This window comes from Rhea americana, unplaced genomic scaffold, assembly GCF_003343005.1.
Source record: "Rhea americana isolate MKP2758 unplaced genomic scaffold, rheAme1 scaffold_250, whole genome shotgun sequence".
NCBI classification, from domain to species: domain Eukaryota; kingdom Metazoa; phylum Chordata; class Aves; order Rheiformes; family Rheidae; genus Rhea; species Rhea americana.
Window position 1 is genome coordinate 57,790 of NW_028186369.1, and position 25,143 is coordinate 82,932.

The window sequence follows — 25,143 nt, forward strand, 5'->3', positions numbered from 1 at the left end:
TTTACCTGTTCAGAGTGGACTCTGACCTCCAGAGTCTTAAATGATGGGTTATGCTATTGCACATGAAGAATCATAAGGCTGATGGTAGTGCCTGCCTTGCTCGTGATGGTATCCACGGTACAAAAATATAACAGTGAGTCAGGCTGAGGCTCAGGGCATCAGTATCCTATATACACCCAGCAGGAACTTATCCCCTCTCTGCTCTGATGTAGCAGACTCCATGGGTCTTCTCCAGAATGTTCAGGTGTTTGTCAAGAGCCCTTGCCAGCTGCTTGAGAAGCACCATGTTCAGCATCCTTTCTAGAAAAAAATACTCCCCGATGGCTCAAAATCTAGTGTATGATCTCTCTCAAGAAACAGAACAGCAAAACCAGTTCTCGGGTTGTGCTTTCAAGAGTGCAATGCGAAAAAAAAAGGGGGGGGGAGGAAACAGGATATGCTATTTCTATCCTTGTTGAAAGCAAGCACAGGCCTGGCATGAAGCACATGCAGCCCGACTGCCATCTAGCTGCAGTCATCACTGGGTGGCTAAGCACTTCCTAATAGCATGCAAAGCAATGCAGTGTGCCACCAGACCAGAGGCAAACAGGTTGGGTGTGGAAGAAAAGCAGATCAGAGCCCTGTGGGATCTAGAAGTCTGCAGCAAGGCTAGTGCTACAGCTCTTTCTCCTGCCTTGTAACTGAAGCACAGAATAAGTCCTCTAGCTAATCCACTACTGAAGGAGCAACCGATAATTTTTCACCTTCCCGTCTCTCCTGCCTTCCACTACTTCCAGGTCAAAGATGCCAGCACTCAAACTGTCCTCCCGAACACTGCAGGTCCTGGAAACCAGAACCTTGCATGGGCGGGACCAATGCTTCCCCCTGCTCCCAGCTCACATGCCATTGCTGAAAAGCTGGATGCTGTACACACAGAGATCCAGAAACTGAGTCAGGCGATGCATGCAGTCCTGGAGAGGCAATGCCGCCTGGAGCGCCAGCAGGAGCATCAGCAGCGACTCCAGCAGGAGGTGTTGATGACGCTGCAGCAGCTTAGCTCCACAGTGAGCAACGGGACTGTGCCAGGAAACCAGCCCTGTGTCCCCTTCAGCAGCATGGCTGAGCCCTCGCCCACTGTGCCAAACTTCAGCCAGTTCAAGATGGAACTCATCTGACCTTGTGTGATGCCAAAGTTCAGGGCTGGAGTGAGAGTGGGGAGGGATGCCACTGCAGAAGTATAAAAGCCRTGAAGAAGAGCAAGCTCTAATGCTTCAGAAGCTGTGTCAGCTGCCTCAGGATTATGTCTGGCATCCGGCAGAAGGAGGTCACTGCTGCATCATGTCTCGCTCTGCTTCAGCCTTGTCGACTAAAAGGAGCTGCCTGGCGTAAGAGACAGGGCAATAGAAAGCTGAAGCCTCACTTCTCCCATGCTGCCTGGTATTGGAGTTGGCCAGTTGCTGATGGACTTCAGCAGCTCAGACAGGCCAGCTACAAGTAGAGGTCAACTATCAGGGACGCAGCGAGGAGGCAGGTCCCAAGGAGCAACATGAGACTTACTCTCTTGGCGCCGGTGATGTGACAGTCAGTCACATGAATGCTTTGTACCGTCTCCCTGCAGAGCCTYGTTCAGTAAAAATCTACATACCCCGTGGTTCAGAAAAGTGTGGGATCTATTTCTCCATTTTAGCTACACATCCCCCCATCAGTGACCAGGCTGGATAGATATGAGGCTGTTCTAGCTGCCATCATGTGCAAAGCTGCTTAGGGTGATCAAGTCTATGAAGTGAGACCACTCACCTTCCTCTGTACCTTATGGCCATTACTGGAGGTCACCCTCCCTGCTCCCAAATTCCCAGCAAATCTGGAGTTTGGCAATAGCTTTTGCTCTTGCTCAGTGTTCAGTCAGAGTGCAGGCTGCAGTCAGTGTCTCACAGAACTTGGGTGTTTAAAGGGATGTGAACTGAGTTGTATGCTGACGTGAGTCATGTATTTGTCTCCCCTCAAACCTTTTCTTCTGTAGCTGGTCAGGATGTCCTCCTGGCTTTGATTCCCAGCAGTAAGACCTCTCACCTGTAGCAGGCTGCTGATGGTACAGATCTGCTCAGGCTGCTCAAGAGAGATTTCAGGGGTATGATGCTGAGAACCCCTTCCTGCATGGATAAGAAGGGATTGAGGGGAGCTGATGCATCTTCGCTGCAGCAGTTGGGGTCTGGAGTGACCAGTAACTGGACTTGCCTACCAGGGGAAAGACTGCCAGGTAAGGGGACCTCTGTTCGACATCCAGCAGCAAATCTCAAGAGGAGATGAATATATCTTCTGCATCAGTCAAGGATGGTTCTTTCTGGTCACCTCTGTGAGCATAAACTTTTCCTAGAAGAAGCCCCAGCCTTTTTCTTTGGACTTCTTTACTGGGAAGCCAGAATTTAGAAGTGTAAAAATAATTCAAGCATTAAGAAAATATATATTATATATATTGTGTGTGTGTGTGTGTGTATGTATATATAAAGTTGTACTGTGGGATTTTGCATGTCCTTCCAGCCATCCCCTTGGAGGATGGTGTTGGACAGCCAGTCTGCAACCCAAAAAGACATGTGCCTGGCCCAAAAGCAATGGATTGCCACCATAGCTGTGCCTTGGAGCGTTAGAAATCTGCTGCAATCTCCCTGCAGTCGTTCATTTCAATGCTGGTGTAATTTGAGGGATGTCTAAAAAGCAATGGACAAGGAAAAATGCAAGATTAGTTGCTTTGCTCTTCCGTACAAGGCAGTTAACAAGACTCCCATCTCCCCTCTATGTTCTAGAGTCAGGGTCTTGTGCAGAGATGCTAAAGTCGTAGCCACTCTGTATATCTCAGTTTTTCATTTAAAATGAAGAGGCTAGATGACCAGTTTTCAGCTGACATGGTGTTTACTAAAGTYCCTTAACATTTCAGGGGAAAAGTGGGGGTGAACACCTAGCATCAACTTGCACATAATTAATATACATCAGCTTAAGAACACCTTGGTTTCTGAAGGAGWTTCCCCAAACCTGACTTTTGGTTTGTATTTTTTAAAGGCATTCTTAAAATACTGTGTTTTTTTAATTCTCTAGATGAGTTTTAAGAAATTTCCTTCTGTCAGCATCCTGTTGAATGATCAAATATACCCAATCAAGAAAAATTTATGAAAAGAAATCATCTGGGCTCATTAAATAACCAATCCGCTATAGCACTTTTTCAGTGAAAATGCAATTCGAGTATTAAGCTCTTGTTTGCCTTCTGGCATGACAACTGAGTAATTATTTGAAGTGTGCAATGATTATAATATGGAAGCTGCTTCCTATTGAGGTTACTTCCATCCTGCTCTAAGGAACAGCTCTTCCTATTGCCAAAGTGCTGCCTCTCACTATTCCCTGCGTGCCAAGAACCTTCAGTTCTCTATTCTCTGACCAAATCGTGATGGCAGTACAAACAGTAAGACCGATAGATGTTACGCCATATTCAGCGACACAGCTAGCATTATTCATGGATTTAATCAGTCATTATCTTAACCTCCTGCAGAACCTGCAGTCTCCCGCATCAAAAGCAAAGGGGCTTTATGGCAAAAATTAGGATTTGCGGATCGGAGYGTTTGGGTACAGTGTCTCTAAGTGTTCAGCTGAGTGAAGGAGCAGGTCATGGCGCAGTAGTTASGAAGTTTGTGGCTTCCCTGAAAAACTGTGGAATGACAGGGTGGGAGATGTATGGCAGATGGGAAGACAAAGATGGTTTCTYACCTTCTGATGAAGTAAAATGCCAGGCCAACCAACAAGAAGAGTACGAGCAGGAGAGATCCCACAACAAACAGGGCAACTTCCCAGCTCTGGAAGGAGGCTGAGGGTGGAAAAATAGWGACAGAATGTTGAGTCATGATCTTTGCTAGCATATAGGGTCTTTGAGAGGTCAGCTCCTCCCAGCCTCCTCATCTCCAGAGCCCCTGTTCCACCGCCCTGGAGAACATTCACCTCTCTGCATTCTTGCTCTTGCTTTATTCCAGTTTGGGTGCCAGCTGGTGCCTCAGAGCAGGAAGACTTTTTGGTTCCTTTCCTGTATGCCTACCAGATCGAATAGCAAGGGGCTCCCTGTAAAAGCTCAGGCTCACCATGAGATTTARACACTTAAAATTCCAGGGGTATCTGTGGGTCTGATACACCTTTGGGGATGGGATCCACGTAGTACGACCTGTCACATCAGAGGACCTGACTGTTGTTACATCTCTTGTAACAACCCACTGGCTTCTGTAACAACCCACAGTTTTGTTTAAGAAGCACCATAGGTCCCTGATGTCTGCTCTACGTTGCCTCCTTTGCCCCAGTTGCTCTCTAATGTGGCGATACAGCGCGATCCTGGCCCCAGCCCTGCTTGCTGTGCTGGAAGCAGAGATCATTGTGTTCTGCCTCCTACTCACAAACGCTCTGCGACGTCGACGGTGCATTTTTCAAGGTGACACACTCAGCACTGGTTTTCAGCACTCTCCCTTCCACAGAGAAGGGGTGGGGGCTGTCCAGGAAGCCTTGGCGCCAAGCTACGATGGACTGCTGCTGCTTCGGCAGTCGGGCCCACACCTGGCCTGAGACCTTCACCAGGGAGTCTGCGCACGTCAGGTTCAGCTCTGCAGAAAAGCAACAGAGGGTCCTGACTAAGAAGCCTGGAACCCTGCCTTCTCGTTTTGCTGCTGCCACAGTGGACTGCACTTCATCCCCTGCAGAACAGGCAGCTCAAGCACATACTCAACCGTTCTCTCAGTGACGAAAGGAACTTGGGAGCTCTCCTCCCAACCCAGCAAAATACTTTGTACTGCACTTACAGTGACTTAACAACTTCAAGACCTCTACCCTTTGGTCAGAGTTGTTTGAAATTGTTCAAAGGATCAAAAGGCTCTTCTGCCAAAGAAATTGGTCGGGAGAAGGAGGACTGGCAGCTGGTATGACTGCACAGCCTTCATTTCCTTACATAACCAAGCTAAAAATAGGAACCATTTCTTCCCATCTCTCAAAAGCTGTAGGGCACTAGGACTTTCAGAAGTTACTTTTTGTTCTAGGTCCAATTCAGAAAGGGCTAAGAAACCTCCCTCCTCTGGAGGCCAGAGCTCTTTAGAGTGTAAATGACTTTTTGCTTTGCAAGTTTAGATTTGCCTCACAGACATCTCAAGGCATCATTTACAAAATCTTTCTCAGGCAACCTTGCCCTGCCCTTGTCCCACACTGTAACTGATAGTTAGCCATAAATTAAATGGTGGAGAGATTAGACCTGCGATCTCAAGCTGTCTGGCACAGAAACATCGCACAAGAGACAAGGACCATTTCCAAAGCTTTGTAACACTGATATTAGGAGTCATTGGATAATGAAGACTCATCCCCACCAGGCTGTGGCAGGCTAAAGTTCAAGATGTGCTGGAATCATTCTGCCTCCACCTCCAGAACTAGTCYTCCAACCTGGCTGTACAGAAGAAAACATAGTTTTGAGATGTTTTGGCCAGAGATTTGTTTTCCTCATAGTCCCTTATGCTTGCCTGTGCTCTAATAAGCAGCCCACATCAGATTCTCCTGTKCTCTCCTTAATGAGATTCCATGAATACACCACTACCTGTGCAACTCACCTCACTCATGTTATCAGAGGTCTGCAAATTCGGCTCAAAAAAAGGCTGGCTTCTTGCAACTGCCTCAGTTCTTTCCTGATATCTCAGGAGGAGAGGGAACGTGACTTTTCCTCTGGTCTGCGGTGGGAGAGGAGGGGAGGGCATTGCAAACTGTGTGAAGGGGGTGGGGAACTAACCCTGTAGGTAGAACTCAGAGATACCACAGGAGCAGTTCTCCTCTAAGGAGTTCAGCAGCATCTTTCCCATGCTTTTCAGCATCCACTTGTGGTTCACGGTCCATGTGGAACAATCTACCGCAAGAGGAAAAGTGGTTACTTGAGTGCAGTTGAGGCCTGTTCATAAGCTTCCAGCTGTGTTCTCCTTCTAAAACATTTGCCCTCACATCTGACCTCATGAACAAAGCTGACCAGAGCCTGGTTACTACTTGGTGGGAGCCCTTAGCAGAAGCTGCAGCATACATATTGAGAAGGGTGCTTGCAGGGGAGCCCCTGCAACTGGTTGGACCTTGTCCCACGGCTCCTTCAGGGTCAGAGCAACCCCTTGCAGACCAAGACYGGTAGGGACAATGATGAGATTCCCTGGCTTGTTCCAATATTTACAGGGAAGAAGGAGCTGCATTCCATCCTCCTCTATACATACCCGTGAACCCCCTTTTCTGCAGGTGTCTGCAGAGTGGGTCTTCCCTTCTGGCCCTCTACTGACACAGGCAGCAGTTTTACTCTTTCACCAAATCTCTAACCTCATTTGTATCCCAAAACACCATCAGATCACCCAAACTCCGGTGGTTAAAAGAGGCCTGCCAAATTTCCAGAGACAGGGAACTAGCTTCCACTTTGCAGGCCTTTCTTGTGCACTTCATACCTCACGCATTGGTCTCTCCTCTGCTCAGTGACCCAGAAGCCATACACAGTGCATTAAGCATCCTTTAACCTGTAGCTAGCTGTGCCTGCAGTTTGGCCAGAGAGCAGGAATGAGGCCAGGGCATTGTGCCTGCAACCAAACAGTGTGCCAGCTGTGTTCAAGGGAGCCGGGGAAGAGGCATGCCCCTCTCCCAGCTCCCAAACTAGCATAGAGCAGTCTCTTGTGCAAGGAGAAGACTGAGAGGTCCACTAGCTGCTCCTCTTATATCTCAGTCCCCGGCTGCCTCCCTCAGAAAGTTGGAGGAGGAGGAAAGTTACCCTCTCAATTTGATTGCAGAGGGATTGAAGCTCTTATTTGAWCACCGCATGGGGGAAAAAAAATCACGGTCTGGACTTTCTCTACCAGGCCAAGAACATAYAGAAACAGCAGATTCTTCATCTGCTGCCTACAATGAGCAGTAAACATGGAAACCTCCATTTTGTTTAAGCTGAGTCTTGCCTGCTCCAAAGCTGATCAAAGTATGGCCTCTTCTGGGGCTGAAAACCCCACTGTACATTCAGTTGCTAGCCCCAGGGTCAGGATCAGGCCATACTACTTTGTTCTTACTGATGGGCTGGGACAGSATGGTGTGCTTGCAATTTCCCTGACCATGCCCCAGTTATCATGACAGACCCGGAGGAATATTTCCTGTCATTGCTAGAAAGCCAACTGACTTTCCACTTGGCTGAAAAAAAAGATCTCAAGAGAAGGGTTCAGCCCCTGTGCAAGCAGAGGCATCTCAAACAAAGTATGCTGCCACCTTCATACAAACACACACCAAAAACATGAGTAAGGCTGCCCACTTGAGATAGCAACGTGTTTTCCATCTCATCAACACAGCCAGTATATATATTAACTCTCCCTCCTGCACACATGCCCCTTTCCTTTTCACTGCTGGAAGTCAGGAGGCTCCATACTCCAGCACCCACCCCTTCCTGCCCCACTCTGGGCTCTGGGAAGTCACACAATCAGCACAACATTTCCCTTCCAGCCTCCCCRCCGTCCCAGTCCCTTCCCAATCCACCCCCTCTGCACACTGGTGGAAATGAGCAGCTCTGCTTACTGGGTGTCAGGAAACACAGATTAAGATCCACCGCAAAGGAGTTCTGGGGACAGCTGTTCTGCAAGCCGGGTGTAGGGTCCGAGACAGCAAACTGCAGCTCTGCACTCCCATTGCAGCAGGAACAACGGCTCAGAGATACAGGCCTGTCCCCCAGAAAAAGAATGAGTCAGATCTCACCAAAATATCACATGGATTTCTTCACAAATCCCCTCTCGAGCCACAGTTCTTGGCATCACTGGGGATGGCGGATAGTTTTCTGGAACTGGAGTTTAAATCTATTTTTGCAGGCCTTCACAGAAACAGATCTATCTAATTCCCTATTGTTTGGAGGGGACTTGGCCAAAGCAAACCTACTTGATTTGGCTGGTTTCTAGAGGAGTAAGGTTGTTGCCTCATTACAGCCAGTCACCCAATATTCAGAACTAGTTCTCCAGAATAAGGAGGTTTCCAAGCTACGCAGTATTTACCCTTGGGTTTCACTGACCTGTTGCTTCCCTTCCCACGCCAAGGTTGGAAACTTGATTAAGCAGTGAAGAACCATGTTTTCTGAAGGAGGTTGCTAAGGGCGAGGCTGACCGAGACAGCCAGAGTGGAGTAAAGGACTTAAAGAGGACAGCTTTAATTAAAGGAGGTGATCTTGTGGAAAGGAGAGACACTTCTAACACTTTCACCAAAAGAGAGGCTAAAACCTGTCCTTTGTTARGCAGAGAATCCACCGTGTTGCAAAAGGGAAGCCAGGTTTTGTTTCAATCTGCTGCTCACAGAGCTACCTCGTTTTTTAACAAAAAAAATGTCAAAGAAGCGCACACAGTTGCTATCTGTGAAGGCTGAATTCCTTCACGTGATGCTGTATATATATCCCCTGAGGAAAGCAAGTGAGATAACAAAGCTGAATTCCCTATGCTAAAGGAAGGAAAACATTTTCCATCGCAGTATGTTACCCACCCTCCAGTTTTCATCATAGCTGTGGCAAATGCATCTAGCTTTACAGGACAAGGCAGCAAGCTCACAGACATGCCAGCTAGAGGCTGTGGGTGTGAAGAACCTAAAAATATTTTCCAGGGGAAGTTGCCTCACCTGTCATCCTTACAGGGTACAATGTAAGATGGTCCAAGGAAGTCCAAACGTCCTCCACCTGTGCTGGGCCCACATGTGTAAACCAAAGCATCCACCAGGTTCTCTGATTTTGCCTGCATGTCACCAGGAATCAAGTTGGTGTTGTACACAGCAATGGCACTATAGCCTTCACTAGTAGCAGAGATGTCCTGGAAAGTCAGCTTCATCTCATCTGGAAATGCCAGGGGGATAAATGGAGTGAACATCTAGACAGCTTTAGGACCTTGAGCCTGAAAGGACAGGTTGGTAACAAGGAGTGGATTTCGCCGAAGAACTCCAAGAACAGAAATGGCAGACAAAAATAACGATAGTGATGGGCCAGAAGAACCTGTAAAGAAGCCGCTGCTGTGAACCCAGGTTTCTGGAAGGTCAAGGTTCCTCTGATATACAGAGTGCTCTTCATGCAATCCAGAAAGAATTTAAGAATAAAAATCAAGATTACTGTGTGTGCCAAGCGAATTCCAACTCRGCACCAGAAGGAGGCAGCAGCATTGCAGGCTACTGGCTCATCCAGCCTCAGAGGCAAGTAAGGTATCAGTGAAAGAACTGATAGTGGACTCCGCTTCTGCTAAAGTCCACCTGGCCATGGTACTGACAAGAGGAGCTTTCAGTCTTCCAGGTCCCTCTTCCCAACACCAACAGCTCAGCAAAACGACAAATCTATGATTAAACACTTGCTCAGCAGGAACGTAATGGAACGTCCCACGCAGAAAAGAGAGAAAATGACAGAAACGGAGGAATATTATCTCACTAACTCTGCCTAACTGCCCTTTTCTCAAAAAAATCACTCAATCACCTGGCTATCTGGCTGTCTAAACCGTGCAAGGGCAGCCCAAAAGCTGGACATTGAAGGAAGGGAGCATCTGCCTGCCAGACTCCACTATTAGCCTTACCATGCTCGGGCCCTCTGTCCGGTGTAAACACAAACAGGCCCGTGACTCCAAAGGTGCCCCACAGCGGGATGCTAGCATACATTTTGCCCTCTTTCTCAGAGAAGAACACCAGGCTGTGTCCTTCGAGGCTGGCTCCGGGCTTCCCCTTCAGCTCAATGAAGCGATAGGAAGCGGTGCCGTTAACTAAACACAGCTCGTTGATGAGGACAGCAGAATCAGGAGGAAGCAGGGTGGAGGAGTTGCTGCAGGAGTTCTCGCCAAGAGGTGTCATCACAGTCACCTGTGGGGAAACAAACTGCTGCAATCGCTGCTCCTCCCATTGCTTCAGGTGGACGTACTGCTCCTCACGGTGCTACTCCTTCTTTGAGTCTTCCCCCCCGCCCCAGGTAAGACCCAAAAGAGGAGGTGGTTGGTTCTGCCTCACAGCTGGACGGAAGCCAACTGTTCCTCACCRCCCACCACCTCGTCTAAGGGTTGTCCTGACTGTGAGGTCACATCACCACGCATCTCCCATCGCTGCCTTCCTTTTTTCCAACATTGCTGTCTTCACTTCCATCCTGGGACAAAGAATAATTCTCTTTCCCTGCTAACAGAAGCATTTCTGCACCCATATCTCGACTCCATACCAACACTTCCTTATGTTCCTTTCCTGGTGCAAAGGCCCCTTGGAATGTGACAGGGTAGAGGCAACTCAGTACCTCCCCCACGACAAATCTCTTCTGCTTCCAGAGCACTTGCATAGTCTCAATTTTYAACCTGAACAGACCCCTGCACTAGCCTGACTCTAGCTGGCATCAGCAGGGGAATGACAGACCCTTCCCTTATCCAACCTTATAATGGAAAAGTATACATACCCTGCCAGCGTTTCTTCATGTGGACTATCTGAAATCAKACATTTTGAAATAGAAAGAACAATTCATAAAAAATAACATAAATTAGTCACACCAATGGTTCAGGCATGCCCTTTAAACCTTCACCTTGTGGGAAGCAGGGTTTCATGGATGTGAACTGTTGTGTCGCACATCCTGAAACTGGCAGTGGACAAACAGGGTAAAGAGGTGGCTCCACAWCTGGCTTGGGAAAACTGGAAGGTCTGGGATGCTATCCAAAAGCAAACTCCCTGGTTCTGGAGTTGGTGGCATKCGAGCTGCCTTACAGGATCTCTTGGGCTCTGAGCCATGTGGCATAGGGCATGGAGTTGTTATGTGGCTAACAACAGGAATGAAAGTGGGGCAGAGAGAGATGAGGGCTGACCAAGAGCATCAGCAGCTGACAGGAGATAGAAGTGACTCACCAGAATGCCCAGTTTTCCCTAATAAGGCACCTACTGGAACGTGACCATTAGCTTCCCATAGAATTTGGCTGGAGAACAGACATCTGCCATCAACCTACCTGGAAGCTGCTCTGGAGTTTTGCACTCAGGCCGTTACAGCGGCTCAGAGACTCATCTTCAGTGCTGTGAGAATCATTTTCATACAGGATACTCTGCCCTGGTACCAGCACTTTGATCAGCTGGTCTGCCTTTTCCGACCTTCGGGATGTGTACACCACTGCATCCACCAGTCCCTCYGCAGTCACGGCCATGTTTACCTTGTAAAAGGTGGTGTTGCTGTAGTAGAGAGCCACAGCGTCTGCYCCATTCTGGATGGTGTTTGAAGGCAGCCTGATCATGGGTGCTGGAGTCACAGCACTGCTCCCCACCAGGAAGTAACCCAGCTCATTTGTGTGATGGCCAGACAGGTCCAACACCCGGTAGGCCAGGCTATTTTTTCCATTGTAGAGGACCAACCAGTATCCCTGAAGGTTGAAGCGTGTCCGTCCAGTGTAGAAGAGTTCGACATACTCTGTGTCCTCTCTTCCTCCTGGATTGTCCGGGTTTATCTCACTGATAAGTAGCTTGGCCACTTGTGTAGAGGGCTCTTGTGTCCCTTCTGCTATCTCTGATGGGACATCATAGAAAGCAAAAATGATATGATCAGGGGCCTAAGCACAGAGCCCTGGACAAAGAACAGATAATTTCTGCAGGGTTTTGCCAAGATGTGACCAAATTCAATAGACGACTGAGCATAGTGGCCCAAAACGCCAACGTGCACTTCTCCCTCTGGCAACAACATGCAGGGAAACCACCAGGCCTTAGCTATGTTAGCAAGTAACAAGGCAGTTCCTGCCTTACACAAGCCTGTGCCCCCAGAGATGGTGGAAGCTGCTCCTCTTACCTGACACCAGTATCACCTGCATGCAGAGGAACCAGAGGAGAGTAAAGTAACAAAACCCCTCTCACTCCCCATACGTTTGGTCATACAAACTTGTCTGCATATGGATGTAAGTAGAACTAAAACACTGAATATCTTTTTGACCACAAATCCCAATAATTTCTACCTGTGTGCTCCAYATACCTTAGAAAAGCCATGAGGCCGTATCAGGCCTACCTCACTATTATCAGCTGTATTAACAGTTGGCTGTTACACCACATAACAAACAACATGAGYGCTAATAACTGAATGAGATGGAAGTGGTGGTGGGACTCTTTGCCAGAGTTAGGGAAATGGAGGAAGGCACATTTCTCTCCCCTCTGGGTGAGCAAGATCCACATTTCCACCCTCAAATGCATTGTGTCCCCCCAACCAGCAAGAATGATGTCCGGTACCTGGAGGCAATTCTGGCACGTTAATGTCCTTGAAGCAGGAGCTTTCTGCTGTGATGTTCCTTCCATCAAAACTCAAAATTCTGGGGCTTTCTAGGAAGGTCTTGAAGGCTAGCAGAAGGCTGCTCAACTGGTCTTCTGACCTGGCAGTTAGCAAAGTGGTGAATACAAGCCCCAGATCCTGGCAGACTGCCTTGGAATCTGAAAAGGCAAGCAGAGAACTGCCTCAGTCTCACCACTTTTTCATGAAGACACACTTTCTTCTGGAAGGAACAAAGAGCAAACCAGCTCATTTCCACCTCTGCTGCCCTCCTGGTCAGAGCTGATTCAGGGGAAGAGTTCAGCCAAACAGCTCATGCCATCAGTGCTGTATTGTGAGCTCCGCAGCTCTCTGCCTGTGCAAAGGGGCATTCCAGGACCAAGCTCACACAAATCATCTGTTTGGAAGCTTTGTAACCTCAACAGCAAACAGAATGGTCACTTTGAGGAGTCTAAACATGTGGAGCTGAACATAACGCTGCTGTCAGTGCAGGCTGCAAAGGCATGGCTCTTCTTTTCATGCATCTGCATGTGTTCACCACATCTGCACACTAATCTAGTAGGGATATCACAGGAACACAGCAACCACTAAGTGCATTTGCATTTCTGCTGCAACTTGGCTTAGTTTGGCAGGYCCACAGCACTTGGCTCAGCAGGAACCTTACCTAGAAACCTTTTTGTTGCCTAGTGCAACTGTGCATTACAATTGTCATCTTCCTCCCTAGCCAAGTGGCACCACCTACTGCAAGGTGATTCAGGGGCTAATGAACTGATTTTTCCTTTCTGAGATCCAGTTTTATTTGGATCATAAGGTCAGCTAGGAAACTAACTTTTAGTCAAGATGTCAACCCTGTTGCCAAACCTGTCTGACAGAAAATAGGCTGAAATAGGTGGTGATATGCAGATCAGCACTGATGAGTGTTGGCAGAGCTGCAGATGGAAGTGCTCTGCAGAACRCTGCAGAATAGCACCACGCTCTGCCTAACACTTGGCATTTCCATGATTAGCAACTTCACCTAAATTCATATTAGTTGGGATCTAATCTAGGAGGATGTAATCCAGCAGGTAAACCAAGGGCTGAAAATCAGAGGYGAATCGGCATTAACCACTGGTGGTTCCCAGACTGCCCCACTCCTGCCCTCCTCACCTTTGAAATAGGCAACAGAGATTCCACARCTGCAGGAGCTGTCAAGGGCTTGGACTAGAGTCATCAGGATCTCTTCTGACTTCAGGAGCCACTCCTGGCAATCTAGGAAACAAAGAACCTGAGTATTATCTAGCCAGTGAAACCTGAGCCACAGGCTCCAGCTCATTCCTGGATGGATGCAGCTCAACTGCTGCTTATCGCTCAGGAGGMTTGAAAAGGCTTTTTCTTCACCCATAACAGGTGGCTGTAGGAATCAAGACCAGAGAAGTTTTGCCTGGAATGGGTTTCCRTGAAGAAAAATATTGCAGGGAATTGGCAGATGTTCTAGGTGCATCTCTATTGGTATATCTGCAAACACCCCAGCACAGCTGTATGTAGATCCCTCTGGACAGCTCTGGGTTTGCACACATGCTCCTGTCCTTAGGAATTTGTACCTACAGGAGCAGAGGAGGTCACTGATACACACCTGCTACATGAAGGCAGAAGGAGATGGTCTGGCTGAAGCGTTTGCTGGGGCAATCATTGAATTTGCCTGGGGTGGGGCTGCTGAGGACGTAGGACAAAGAATCTCTGGTCACAGAGCAGCAGTTGCATTGGTTCATGGATACGTCACCCAGCTGGTGCCTGAAAGAGAGAGATGTGTAAACAAGAGAAAATATGACCTGTCAGCCACAGAACTGGGTGCTCTTCACCCACTAGTCACATTTGTCTTCACCAGAGATTGAAACTAWACACATATGGCCTTCTCCTTTTGCAAGGTCTGATACTAGGATGAAGGTCTGATATCTGAAAAATGAACTCAAAAGCTCTCCAGTCCTCAAGAGATCACGGGCTTCATCTCATCCTTTCTCTTCTAGCAAGTCACCAGCTACTTTCCTCTCAGCTTGTTTGTTATCCATATCTGTCTCCACCGAGTGGCCACAATACAATGCTTTCTACTGGTGTGGAGACAGGTAAGTTAGTACAGAGATGCTTGTGCTCAAGTTGGGATAAYTGGGGAGACCAGCTGGGTGCAGCTAGAGAAAGTGGAAAGGGAGCATCTGATGATGAAAGGTTTGGGCAGGAGCCCTCAACCTGAAGGCAAAGAAGGATGGAGTCCCTCTCTGAAGAAGTGTACAGAGCAGAGCTGCTTCACCTCAGGGAAGAAGACATCTTGTGGGAGAAGTGCCAATTTTTTTCCAGCAAAGGGAGTAAGATGAGCAAAGAAAGGAATAGGAATGTGCTGTGAATGAGTGGTGGCCCTATCATGGGATTAAACTATACTCTTTTCCTGACTCAGTTGACTCTGGTGAAGTCTCAAATGGTCTCAGGCTCATCCTGAAAGGGTGATCTCCAACTATGGAGCCAGGACATCAATATTTAATTGACAAGTTACGCACTGAGCAGGTCTGGTGTTTTGCCATGAAAAWCCATGACAAGAGCTTTCCCAGATCTTTTTGGTTTACTGTCTGCTTCTACACACCCAACCCCCTRTGTTTTGTCTCTCACTGCCTTTGCCCCTCCATCTGCTCCACTGTTCTTCAGTCACTCTGTTTGTCCTCTACTTTTCCAGCTTGTAGAACATGCCTAAAATATGAAAGAAATAATTTCTATATCCTACAAAAGTCTGAGATTACCAATGTTTCTCTCACCCCACACAGGGGCAAACCTATGCTCTTCCAAAACCAGACAGAAAGTGACTCAGTCCAGAATGACAGTTTCAAGTCCTCGGTCAGAATGAACCAGAGCAGGGATTTCCGCCTGGATCAGGCAAACGTCATCACCATCTGAGATATTGAAGTCCCTGTCCTCTCCCTCATTTTGACCTGAAATTCCATTCTGAACACCCAAAAATTTTTCTTGTTGAAAGTGCTACAGAAATTCCAGGAAAATTTACAAAATTGGCTCATACACTTTCATTAGCAACAACCATTTAGTTAGAAAATTCCTCCTCAAATATTTTATTTTGCAACTGAGCAGCCGTGCCAGGTCTGTTGAGGAGAGGTAGGAACACCTGCCCACGTGGACCAGGCAGTAGAAAATGGCAGGGACTCAATACTGCTATAAGGACTCTCCGGTGTGGGGATGGCCATCATGTTCTAGTTGTGAAATGAGCTCTAGGTGGGGCGACCAGCAACTCCAGTCCTCGCGTGGCCCGTGATGTGAGACTTCCACCCTGGCTCACTGAACAAGAGAAGGTCTCTGTTCTCTAGAAGTCATTTTGTCGTATAACAGTGAAGGCCAGACWGGAGACGGGATGCGTCATACAGTATCACAGACCTCACAGCTGCTCTCCTCTCAAAGGTGACCTAAACCTCCTCGTAGTCAATGCCCCRCTTTGGAAGGGTAAAGACACAAGTCAAAGATGACTCTAGTAGGCAAGGACAACTCTAGTGGGCAAATTCTCTTCCCAGCCTTATCCAACGAGAAGCCCCTCACCACTTTTTTTCATAGGCAGGTCTGCCAGGGGTCAGGATCTCCAGCAGCTCAGGGTCTGGTCCCTCGTTGCTCGTGTATACAAACGCATCCACCAGGTCGGCCGCTGGCAGCGCTTTCCCCAGGACGAAGCTGCTGCTGCTGCCTCGGTAGAGGGCGACGGCATTGGCACCATCTCTGAGGACGGGGCTGCTAGAGTTCTGGGGAAACGGCAAATCCACTGCGCCCCGGGAAAGAAAAGGAAAAACAACAGTACGTAGGAAATGCACAACAAATGCACAAGCAGGAAAGCAGCATCACTTAGAGCCTGGAAATCAGGACACGCTAACTCCGAGAATGGGCACGCTAATTCCGAGCGGGGCTGGTTATTGCAGCTCTTGCCTCTGCTCACTAGCGTTTCTCACGTTCTTTCGGGCTGAGTTTCTCCCTTTGTGATCAGTTTGGGAAGAGACTGGAGGGGGAAGTCGGAGAAGAGTTTGTTCTGCTATTTGGGTTCTACTAAAAGAGAAGCTGATTCATGCATAAGTAGGAGAACTGGAGAAGTGCAGATATGACTACGTTAAGGTCAATTTTTAATTCTAAAAGAGCTCTGCAAAATGAGCTAGGAGTAGCTACTCTAATAGTGCATAAAAATATTTAGAGATTTACATTTTTTTTAGTGTTTAACTAACAGTATTTGGTTTTTACAGATACTGCAATTATATACATACATATATGTGTATTCAGCAAGGCCCAAGATACCAGTAAACAGAATTAAGGTTGAAATTTGGTGATTTCTCAATATCCCGAGCTTCCCAATTCCCCTCCTTGCATTTACTGTGCCCTTTACACGCTCCTTTCCCGACACCCAGTAGGAAGTGCTGAGGATGCAAAAATGCAGCAGACTGCTGAAATTCCAGTATTTCCCCCTTGTCTGAAGGACCCTAGGGAATAAACATGAAAGTGGGAATCATGAGAGGCCAAAGCATATTTAGAATCACCTTCTTGACTTGAGTGAGTCTTGAGGAACAGTTCAACATGATCCCTAGAAATGTCCTTCTTAGTCTGAAAGCTGGTTGTGCTCTCACATCACTTGGTTTGAATCCCTGTAGTTTTTTAACTGCTGGCAGCCCCAACTCACTCAAAGGAAAAGGAAGAACATTTTCTCCAGTGCGAAAAGCAGAGCTGAAGCGTACAATCAGCTGTTCTACTTTTGGTAAGAGATTATTTGGAGTGGCTTGAATTTTAAAAAGGTTCTCAGCTGCTTTTTTTTTTTAAAAAAAGCTTGGGTTGGAGAAGTATTTTTATCTGCTACTGCTAGGAGGATGGTATAAAAGAGAGGGATTTCTTCTGATCTCTCTCAGTTTATGCATTCATCAGCGCTTTTAGATTCCCCTAAGTTAAGTATTTGTTCAGACCACACTGAGAGCCAGAYTGAAGAGGAAGAGGTGCCAACCATGGTACTTCTCTTAGTCTTTACCAAATTTATGCCCCCCAACCTCAAGCCAGGGCCATGGAGCAACAACTTCTGCTAGAAGCACAGTGAAGCTGAGGACTAGACCCAGAGAAGAGTTTAGACAATAAATTCAAAGCTATGATCCCAGCACCCTAGCTCTCCTGGGACCAGCGCTGGATGTGCTTCAATTTGTTGCTCTAAACAGGGAATAGCAGGAAGGCTGGTAAGGAGGTGCTGCGAGGGGATTCAGTGGGGAGGAGATAGCTGGGGCCCCGAGATCTGGCCAGGAGCAATAGGTGGGAGCTGAGGCAGAGATCATTGAATCATAGAATCAGTAAGGTTGGAAGGGACCTCTGGAGATCATCTAGTCCAAACTCCCCACTCAGCAGGGTCACCTAGAGCACATCAGACAGGGTTACATGCAGGTGGGCCTTGATTGTCTCCAGAGAAGGAGACTCCACAACCTCTCTGGGCAACCTGTTCCAGTGCCCTGTCACTCTCACAGGGAAGAAATTCCCCCTCACGGTCAGGCGGAACTTCCTGTGCTTCAGTGTCTGCCCATTGCCTCTTGTCCTGTCACACGGGACAACTGAAAAGAGTTTGTCCCCGTCCCCTTGACACCCTCCCTTCAGGTACTCATACACATTGATGAGATCCCCCCTCAGTCTTCTCTCCATGTCTCTCTTGTGCTGGGGAGCCCAGAACTGGACGAAGTACTTGAGATGAGGCCTCAGCAGTGCTGAGTAGAGGGGCAGGATCACCTCCCTCGACCTGCTGGCAACACTCTTCCTAATGCAGCCCAGGATACCATTGGCCTTCCTGGCCCCAAGGGCACATTGCTGGCTCATGGTCAATCAGTCATCCACCAGCACTCCCAGTTCCTTCTCTGCAGAGCTGCTTTCTGGTAGGTTGGCCTCCAGCTTGTACTGGTGCGTAGGGTTATTTCTCCCGAAGTGCAGGAGTCTGCACTTGCCCTTGTTGAACCTCATGAGGTTCCTCTCTGCCCAGCTCTCCAGTGTGTCCAGGTCTCTCTGAATGGCAGCACAGCCCTCTGGTGTGTCAGCCACTCCTCCCAGCTTGGTATCATCAGCAAACTTGCTGAGGAGGCACTCTGTCCCCTCATCCAGGTCATTGATGAAAAAGTTGAACAGGATGGGACCCAGTACTGAGCCCTAGGGGACACCACTAGCCACAGGTCTCCAACTAGACTCCACGCCACTGATGATGACCCTCTGAGCTCTACCTTTCAGCCGGTTCTCAATCCACCTCACTGTCCACTCATCTAACCCACACTTCCTGAGCGTATTTAGGTGGATGTTATGGGAGACAGTGTCAAAAGCCTTGCTGAAGTCAAGGTACACAGTGTCCACTGCTCTGCCCTCATCTACCCATCCAGTCATTCCATCCTAGAAGGCTATCAGATTGGTCAAGCAGGACTTCCCCTTGAAATGAGGAGGCAGCTTGTGTTAGGAGGCTCTGGCAAGGGGAAGAGGCAGCCAGGATGGATGCACAGACTGACAGGGTAATCCACAGCTACCAGAAGCTCTGGAACCTATCCTCTTGCCTCTGCGTGGGAGATGTAYCTCCTTGGCTCAGAGGCTACTAGCAGTTCCTGCTTTTGCTGCCTGGGCAATCTACTCTCTTTTGGCCAGAGCTGTCAGGGTAAGCTCCATTCCAAGCTCTTCCTGAACCACCTTCCTCCTGCTACAGCAGACTGGGATCTTTCTTCTCTCCTTTTTTATGACTCTACAGCTGCTTTTTCCTTTTGCATTTGAGAGCAAAGGTCAGCAACTAACATGATCCTCAGCTCCCAGCTAATAGCATACAGCTGCTCTTGGTGTCTTGGGTAGCCACTTTCAAAACAAAGCAATGAAATGCGTTGGGAGGAGCTGCTGGGAGCCATCATGAAGAGGCCAGACTTCAATTTAAAAGGGCTTCAGCTCTATGTTTTTCTTGCGGTATTCATCTGAGCCTTGTTCTGATTTTGTTTAGCAACCCAACTACGGATTCTGAAAGACCACTTTTATATATATGTTTAATTGCAACATAGGAACTAGATTTGTAAGAGATGACAAACTCTGACTCAGAGCTCATGATTCAGACAATTACACAAGATATCTGCAGAGTCAGTGTCTCCAGTTGCCAAAGTCTTCTTTTGAAGTGCCCAAAATAACAAGACATTCAATCTTCCTCTGATAGCCTGGAAGAAATTTTGAAAGCTAGAAAGAAGTTTAGATCCCAGTTTCAAGCAACTTATACAAGTGTGATCTTCTACATTTGAAGATGACTCAATGCAAGAAAAGCCCCTGTGCTCGCACCTTTTGYCTGCATTTGCATAATGCTTCAAATCCTCAGACATGGTCCAAGAATATCAGAACAGTCAGAACTGGTCAGACYGGAGATTTACTTTCTTCCCAAAGGTGACTATACACAGATGTATGCATCTCCTAATCTTCCCTGGACATGACACTTCCCCCTAATGTTTTCTCAGTATCTATCTTCAGCTTAGAGACTTTCTTACACTGGATGTACTTTTGTGTATTTAGCTAACCTACAGGAATCTTTCTTTCATGAGCCTTCCCGGTTCCCGCATGAGCCTATGTAAACTTCTGACCTTCCACAAGTTCCCTCACCCTGGAGCTCTGCAGCTCTACCATCACTGCAGGACAAACCACCTCCATTTGTTTGTCCTGAAACTATCTCCTTCCATCTTTGTTTGATGTCCCTTAGCTCTTGTACCAGAAGAGACAGTAAGCAATTGATCTGTGTCCGTTTTCTTCAGACTACTCACATTTCTGAAACCTCTATCATGGCCCTCCTAAATTTTCCCTTTTCTATGCTGAGGAGCCCTGGCTTACTTAGTTGTTCCTCGTATGGAAGCATTTCCAGACCGCTGACCATCCTTGCTGACCTTCTCCAAACTTTTTCAGTTCTAATCTATCCTTTGTGAGATTATGGTATTATGCCAAACAAGATACAATTCAAGATACAAATTTATACAGTGGCATCAGGATGGCCTCCATTTCGTTCTCTTCTCCTCATAATTCTAATATTTAATCTGCTTTTTGTAATTCTCTTCCCAATTTTATAATATTTTTTTACATTTTATCTGCCACTGAGTACTGAGCTCACATTTTTATTGATCTATCACAATGTCAAACAGAAAAAAAAAAAAAAAAAAAAAAAAAAAAAGACAGCATCTCCCAGGCCCAAACTTGACTGAACGTTCTCCCAGCTCTTAGATAGTCATCAGAACATAGTCCTTACCTGGGATTTGGCTTTGTTCTGGCCCAATCAGAAGTAGCCCATCTAGGGAGGTTTTGCCGTAAATGTCCATGGTGAAATAAACGTCTTTGGTCCGTCCATCGATCAGCACCAGAACGATGTCCCTCACCACAGTGGAATGAGGACCCTGAAGCTCTATATACTCAAATTCTTCAGAGGAAGATACAGCATGGACCTCGCTAATCAGGACAGTAGATGCATTCAGCTGAGAAGTTAGGATGCAGTGGTTGTCCTTGCCTGGGCTGGGCACAGCCACTTGGAAGATCCATTGAGAATCAGCCCCAYGGCATCTTTCTATTGACTCATCCAAGGTCCTGAATGTGGAGTCCTCCAGGAAAGCATCTCTGTCAGGGGTCAGTATACTGACCAACTTATCTGCTCTGTCTGTCTTCTTAATCTTATGGACCAAGGCATCTACCAGACCATCACTTGTGACACTCATGCCTTCCTTGTAATTCCCTTTCCCGTAATACAGGGCAATAGCATCAGGGCCATTCTGGATGGTGTTCTTAGGAATGACCATATCAGGATTTACAGAAGAGGAGCCAATGAGAAAAAACCCTTGGCTGTTAGTAACTTTGCCCTGGAGGTTCAAAACCTTGTAGGCTTGGTTTCCGTTGCCATTGTAAAAGACCAGATAGTAGCCATCTAAGCGGGCAGTTCGACCACTGGTGTGATAGAGCTCCACAAACTCAGAAGTGTCCTCTCCTGGGCTGTCAGCATTGACTTCATTGATCAAAAGAGTATGTTCTGTTTTCTGGGCTCTAGAATTTTTTATAAGATTCTGAGCAGCAACTTTGTGAAACCAGATGCAAACAAGTACTGTCAGTCCAACCAGCCTGGCAGCTCCCATGATGAGGACTAGAACTTCTGTTTGAGTTCAAATCTGGAGGAGAAGGGGCTTGTCCCTCTCACAGCCACAAATGGAGCATGGAAGGAAACTGCTACAACTTGGCCATCGCAAAATGGCAACACAAAGCCTTGGACCTGGCTGCTGACTAGAAGAGCCAGGCACACTTCTTCGGGTAGTTCAGATTTGTGAAGCAAAGCAGCAAGCCCACAAAGATCAGGCAGAAAAGGGGGTGGTTTGAACACGGGATATCCTGGCTAAGCTCCTTCAAAGGTGGAGGGAAAAAGAGAGAAAAGAAAGAGAAAACGGAAAACAACAGAAAAAAAAAGAAAAAAAAAGAGAAGAATTTGTTAGGAAGCACAAAAACACACCAGTGCAATTTAACGGTTTTAAAGCCCCAGTACACGTGGACATCTCTAACTTTTCTCCCGTTGTTTCTTTGCAGGTTTACCAAGATGCATAACAGGGAGTGCTACGGGACGGAAACGGGCTGTTTTCAGCATTAAAAATCCTGAGCCTTGTCTGGACATTCAAAGTGGTACAGTGACTGCGTTAACGGATGTTACTCTGAATCCAGTATGTTCCACAAGCATTAACACAAAATGGCATTAGAAAGGACAATCAGCCCCTTCTCCACCCAGGGGAGGGTGGGGAAGAAGAGAACAGGTTAGCTAGGCCACACTAACTCAACCCCGTGCTGCGGCTCTGGCAGATGAAGCATGGAGGAGACAGAGAAGACCGTGAAGAGCACGGGGAAAGCCCTGGCCCCTCTGTATCCAAGCACGGCCTCAGCAATGGTCCGAGCGAGAATGTGCCTCCTGCCACAAAAAGGAGCCAGCAGTTCAGCCACCTTCTCCAGAGCCATTCGCCCATGAGGATTTCTCAGCGAGAAAGAGCACAGCTCAACTCTTTCCAGAGCGAGGTCTCAAGGATGAACAGTCTCTCCTGCAGTGGGGACTGGAAATAAAGAGGAGGGGATGGCAAGCAAGCCCGGACGGCCACGGTTATCCCTGCGGCTGCCACTTGAACTAGCTACGCTAAAGCTAGTTCGGAGATGTCTCCTCAAGCAGTGATCATTCTTCCTGACCATCCAGCGGCAGATCTCAGCTCCAGAGTTTGTGGGACAGCTAAGGCTCGGTGGAGGGGAGACCTGGCACCTGGGCAGAGCTCGGACTAAACGTGAGGAAACTGCAAAGCATGAAGTTAACAGTGATTCCACCGAAGAATGGCCCCCGATGGAAAGGTCACAGAGAGCCGGCCTGCCCCGAAACGCCTTCCCCTTTCGCTCTGCTTGACAGTCCTTAACTTCCTCTGCTCTCATGCCACAGTAGGTTGAGAAGCCCACATGTTTCCTATCCTTCCGTGGCACAGGACTGCTCCTCAGATTTGCTCTCTTCTCTCAGATGCTCAGTACTGGAAATGCCTCCTTCCCCTTTCAGGCATGGAGCTTCTCCATCACTGCTAATATCCCTCTCTGGGAGACTCTTCCCCCTGCTCAGCCTCCACAGCAATTATCCGTACGGGCTTCTCCCCCCTCACAAACGCACCTTCATCCTGTTTGCGTGTTCTCCCCCCATTTCAGTTGGGGGGGGGGAAGGTGAGGGAATGAGGAATACACGGGCAAGGCTGCTGTCCAACGGTGTGCGCAGGACAGCAGCAAAGCCACAACAGATTGGGAAAAAAAAAAGTGGAAACAAGAATTCCCCCAGAGTCACACAAGGCTTTACAGCAAGAGCTGGGCCAGGGACTTCCCAGCGGAGCTCAGCACCTCTATCGAATGGGACACGTTCTGCCTGCACGGACCGGGCCGGCCGGGCCACAGACAGAGACGGGTCCTGACTATGGAACAGTTTGGAGAAAGTGGCTCATGACAGGAAAGGCAAGAGGGGGGTTGCGCCGGCTGCCATTGAGGCGGGGAAACGGCACAGAAACAGCAGCTTGGGGAGAGAGGGAAGAGCCGGGAGCAGCCCGAGCCGCYGGCGCAGGCGCAGCTCGGTTGCGCCTGCCGAGCATCCCGCGGGGCCGCGAGCGGAGGAGGCGCCGCCACCGCCCGCCGAGCCCCCACCACTGCTCGCCCCGCCGCCCCCGGCCCGCACTCACTGTGCCGCTCCGCGCCCCGCGCCGTGCTCCGCTCCACTCCCAGCGCCGCCCGTCGGGGCGGGAGCTCGGCCCCCCGGCGGCGCCCGCTGCCGCCCCACTCGCCACCGCCCCGTACGCGCTGCACGCCGGTCCCCGGGGCGGCGAGGTTAACGCCGGGTCTGGCCTCGTGCCACCCTCGGAGCGAGAGCAGAGCTGGCCCCGGCTTGGGGCCATCTCTGCTCTGCACCGGCGAGCGGCAGCCTCCGGCGCTGAAGAAAGGTTTGAGTCTGCGCAGCCAAACCGAGGTGGGAGCACAGAATTACTGAGGCTGGTGAATTTGCCATGGTATCTTTAAAGGAAAGCAATGTGCAAGCTGAGAAAGCAAATGCTTTTTCTAAGGGGGATTCGAGACATCCTGATATTCAGGTCCCCTAAGATCCCATCCTGAGGATGCTGAGCTGATGGCTCTCCTCCAAATAGTCCATGTTAGAGGCAGTGAAATCAAACACACACGCAYGAGAGGCATCTTTGGGGCAGCTAGAAGCTGCAAAGCTAATGTTAATGTGGGAAGTGAGAGGCATTCGGCAGTCTTATATTAAATAAGTGATTAGCAAAACGGTTCTAATCATCTGTAGGATAATCCAAGCACTGTAGAGAAACCTGCGTGTAAAACTCTAGCACAGCCGTTTGAAAGATCCATCCCTAGAAGAAGTTTACTTGTCCCAGAAGAACATCTCYGACTTTCCCAGACACCCTTTCTCCCCCTGGGAAAGGAGGTGGATGGGTGGATTTGGAGCATACTTAAGCCAGGACTCGCACCGTAGCAGCGCAGGGGAGTTATGTGTCACGCTCCACACTGGTTTCAGCAGTTGAAACACTTGGAGCTTGACAGCCTTACCTTGGTGCCAAGTGTTCGYGCCCAGCCTGCCTCTGGAACAGCACCTCACGTCTGGCCTGGGGAGCTTGGAGCTGCCCCAAGCAGGTTGTACTGGGACCCACGGAAGTCCTCCCCTCCTTGGTGAGGGAGATGAGGCAGGCTAGGTCTTCCTCCTTCTCCCCATGAAGGCACCCTAGTGCCCTGCTTCTCTGAGACCTGCTCATGGAGCTGCCCAGTCTCCATATACTGGATAATCCTGCTGGGAAACACGTATTATTACTGTCCTGGCTCCAGTAACCGCTGGATATTTGATGTGATGAATCACCTGGTGGGAGAAGGAGGCTCCCTTTCTGGGCTGAACTCAATTCCCAATCAGTTGGTTAATGAAGCAGCTGCTCCTGCAGCTGTGCCAGATGTGACTCTTGCTCCATGACTCAGCACTCTGATGTCTTCCTCTTGCTCGTAACTGGAAGCAAGCAATGGAAATGGAAATCATGCCAGAAGGCTGTGTTTTTTCCCAGCTTGCAGATCTCGCTGGCTGGTTGGGTGGAGCTGCATCCTCCGCAGCTGCCAGGATCATCACAGAYTCTGTTATTACTGGAAGAGAGGTTTAGCCAAGAGGTGAAGGATACTTTCCTCAAGTGCTCTTTGGGATGTAAAACAGCRTAGGCCAGGGTACCTTCACCAGCAAGGGAAACCCCAGCAGAGATACGTTCCTCGCAGCAGTGTCAGCAAGGACCTCAGCAGTATGAGCTTGCCCCCAGCATTGCTAGCAAATACTCTGGCAACRTGAGCTTCCCTAAAGC

At 48.6% G+C, this 25,143-nt stretch overlaps 2 protein-coding genes across 6 annotated transcripts in view; one reads left to right on the forward strand and one right to left on the reverse strand.

Annotated features, from left to right (window-relative positions):
• Positions 1-2,457, forward strand: part of LOC146594710 (uncharacterized) — a 16,060-nt gene extending 13,603 nt beyond the window's left edge. For all 4 annotated transcript variants that reach the window (XM_085306994.1, XM_085306997.1, XM_085306995.1 and 1 more), the window contains one exon: positions 777-2,457. In XM_085306994.1, coding sequence (XP_085163120.1) covers positions 777-1,154 — 378 coding nt within the window. In that variant the 3' untranslated portion in view covers positions 1,155-2,457. The remainder of the gene's footprint in view (positions 1-776) is intronic.
• LOC146594711 (uncharacterized) lies at positions 2,421-24,376 on the reverse strand. Of its 2 annotated transcripts, none has more exons than XM_085306993.1 (14): positions 24,359-24,376; positions 20,514-21,646; positions 15,815-16,031; positions 13,863-14,020; positions 13,397-13,498; positions 12,214-12,411; positions 10,959-11,506; positions 9,567-9,846; positions 8,635-8,845; positions 7,558-7,700; positions 5,771-5,884; positions 4,404-4,607; positions 3,733-3,829; positions 2,421-2,684 (listed from the first exon to the last, which is right to left on the reverse strand). In XM_085306993.1, the coding sequence occupies exons 2-14, from the start codon at positions 21,382-21,384 to the stop codon at positions 2,621-2,623; spliced, it is 3,207 nt and encodes a 1,068-aa protein (XP_085163119.1). In that variant the 5' UTR covers positions 21,385-21,646; positions 24,359-24,376; the 3' UTR covers positions 2,421-2,620. The 2 variants fall into 2 exon arrangements, with proteins under 2 accessions (XP_085163119.1, XP_085163118.1); XM_085306992.1 differs by lacking the exon at positions 24,359-24,376 and adding an exon at positions 23,482-23,573.
• Between the last annotated feature and the right edge of the window lie 767 nt (positions 24,377-25,143).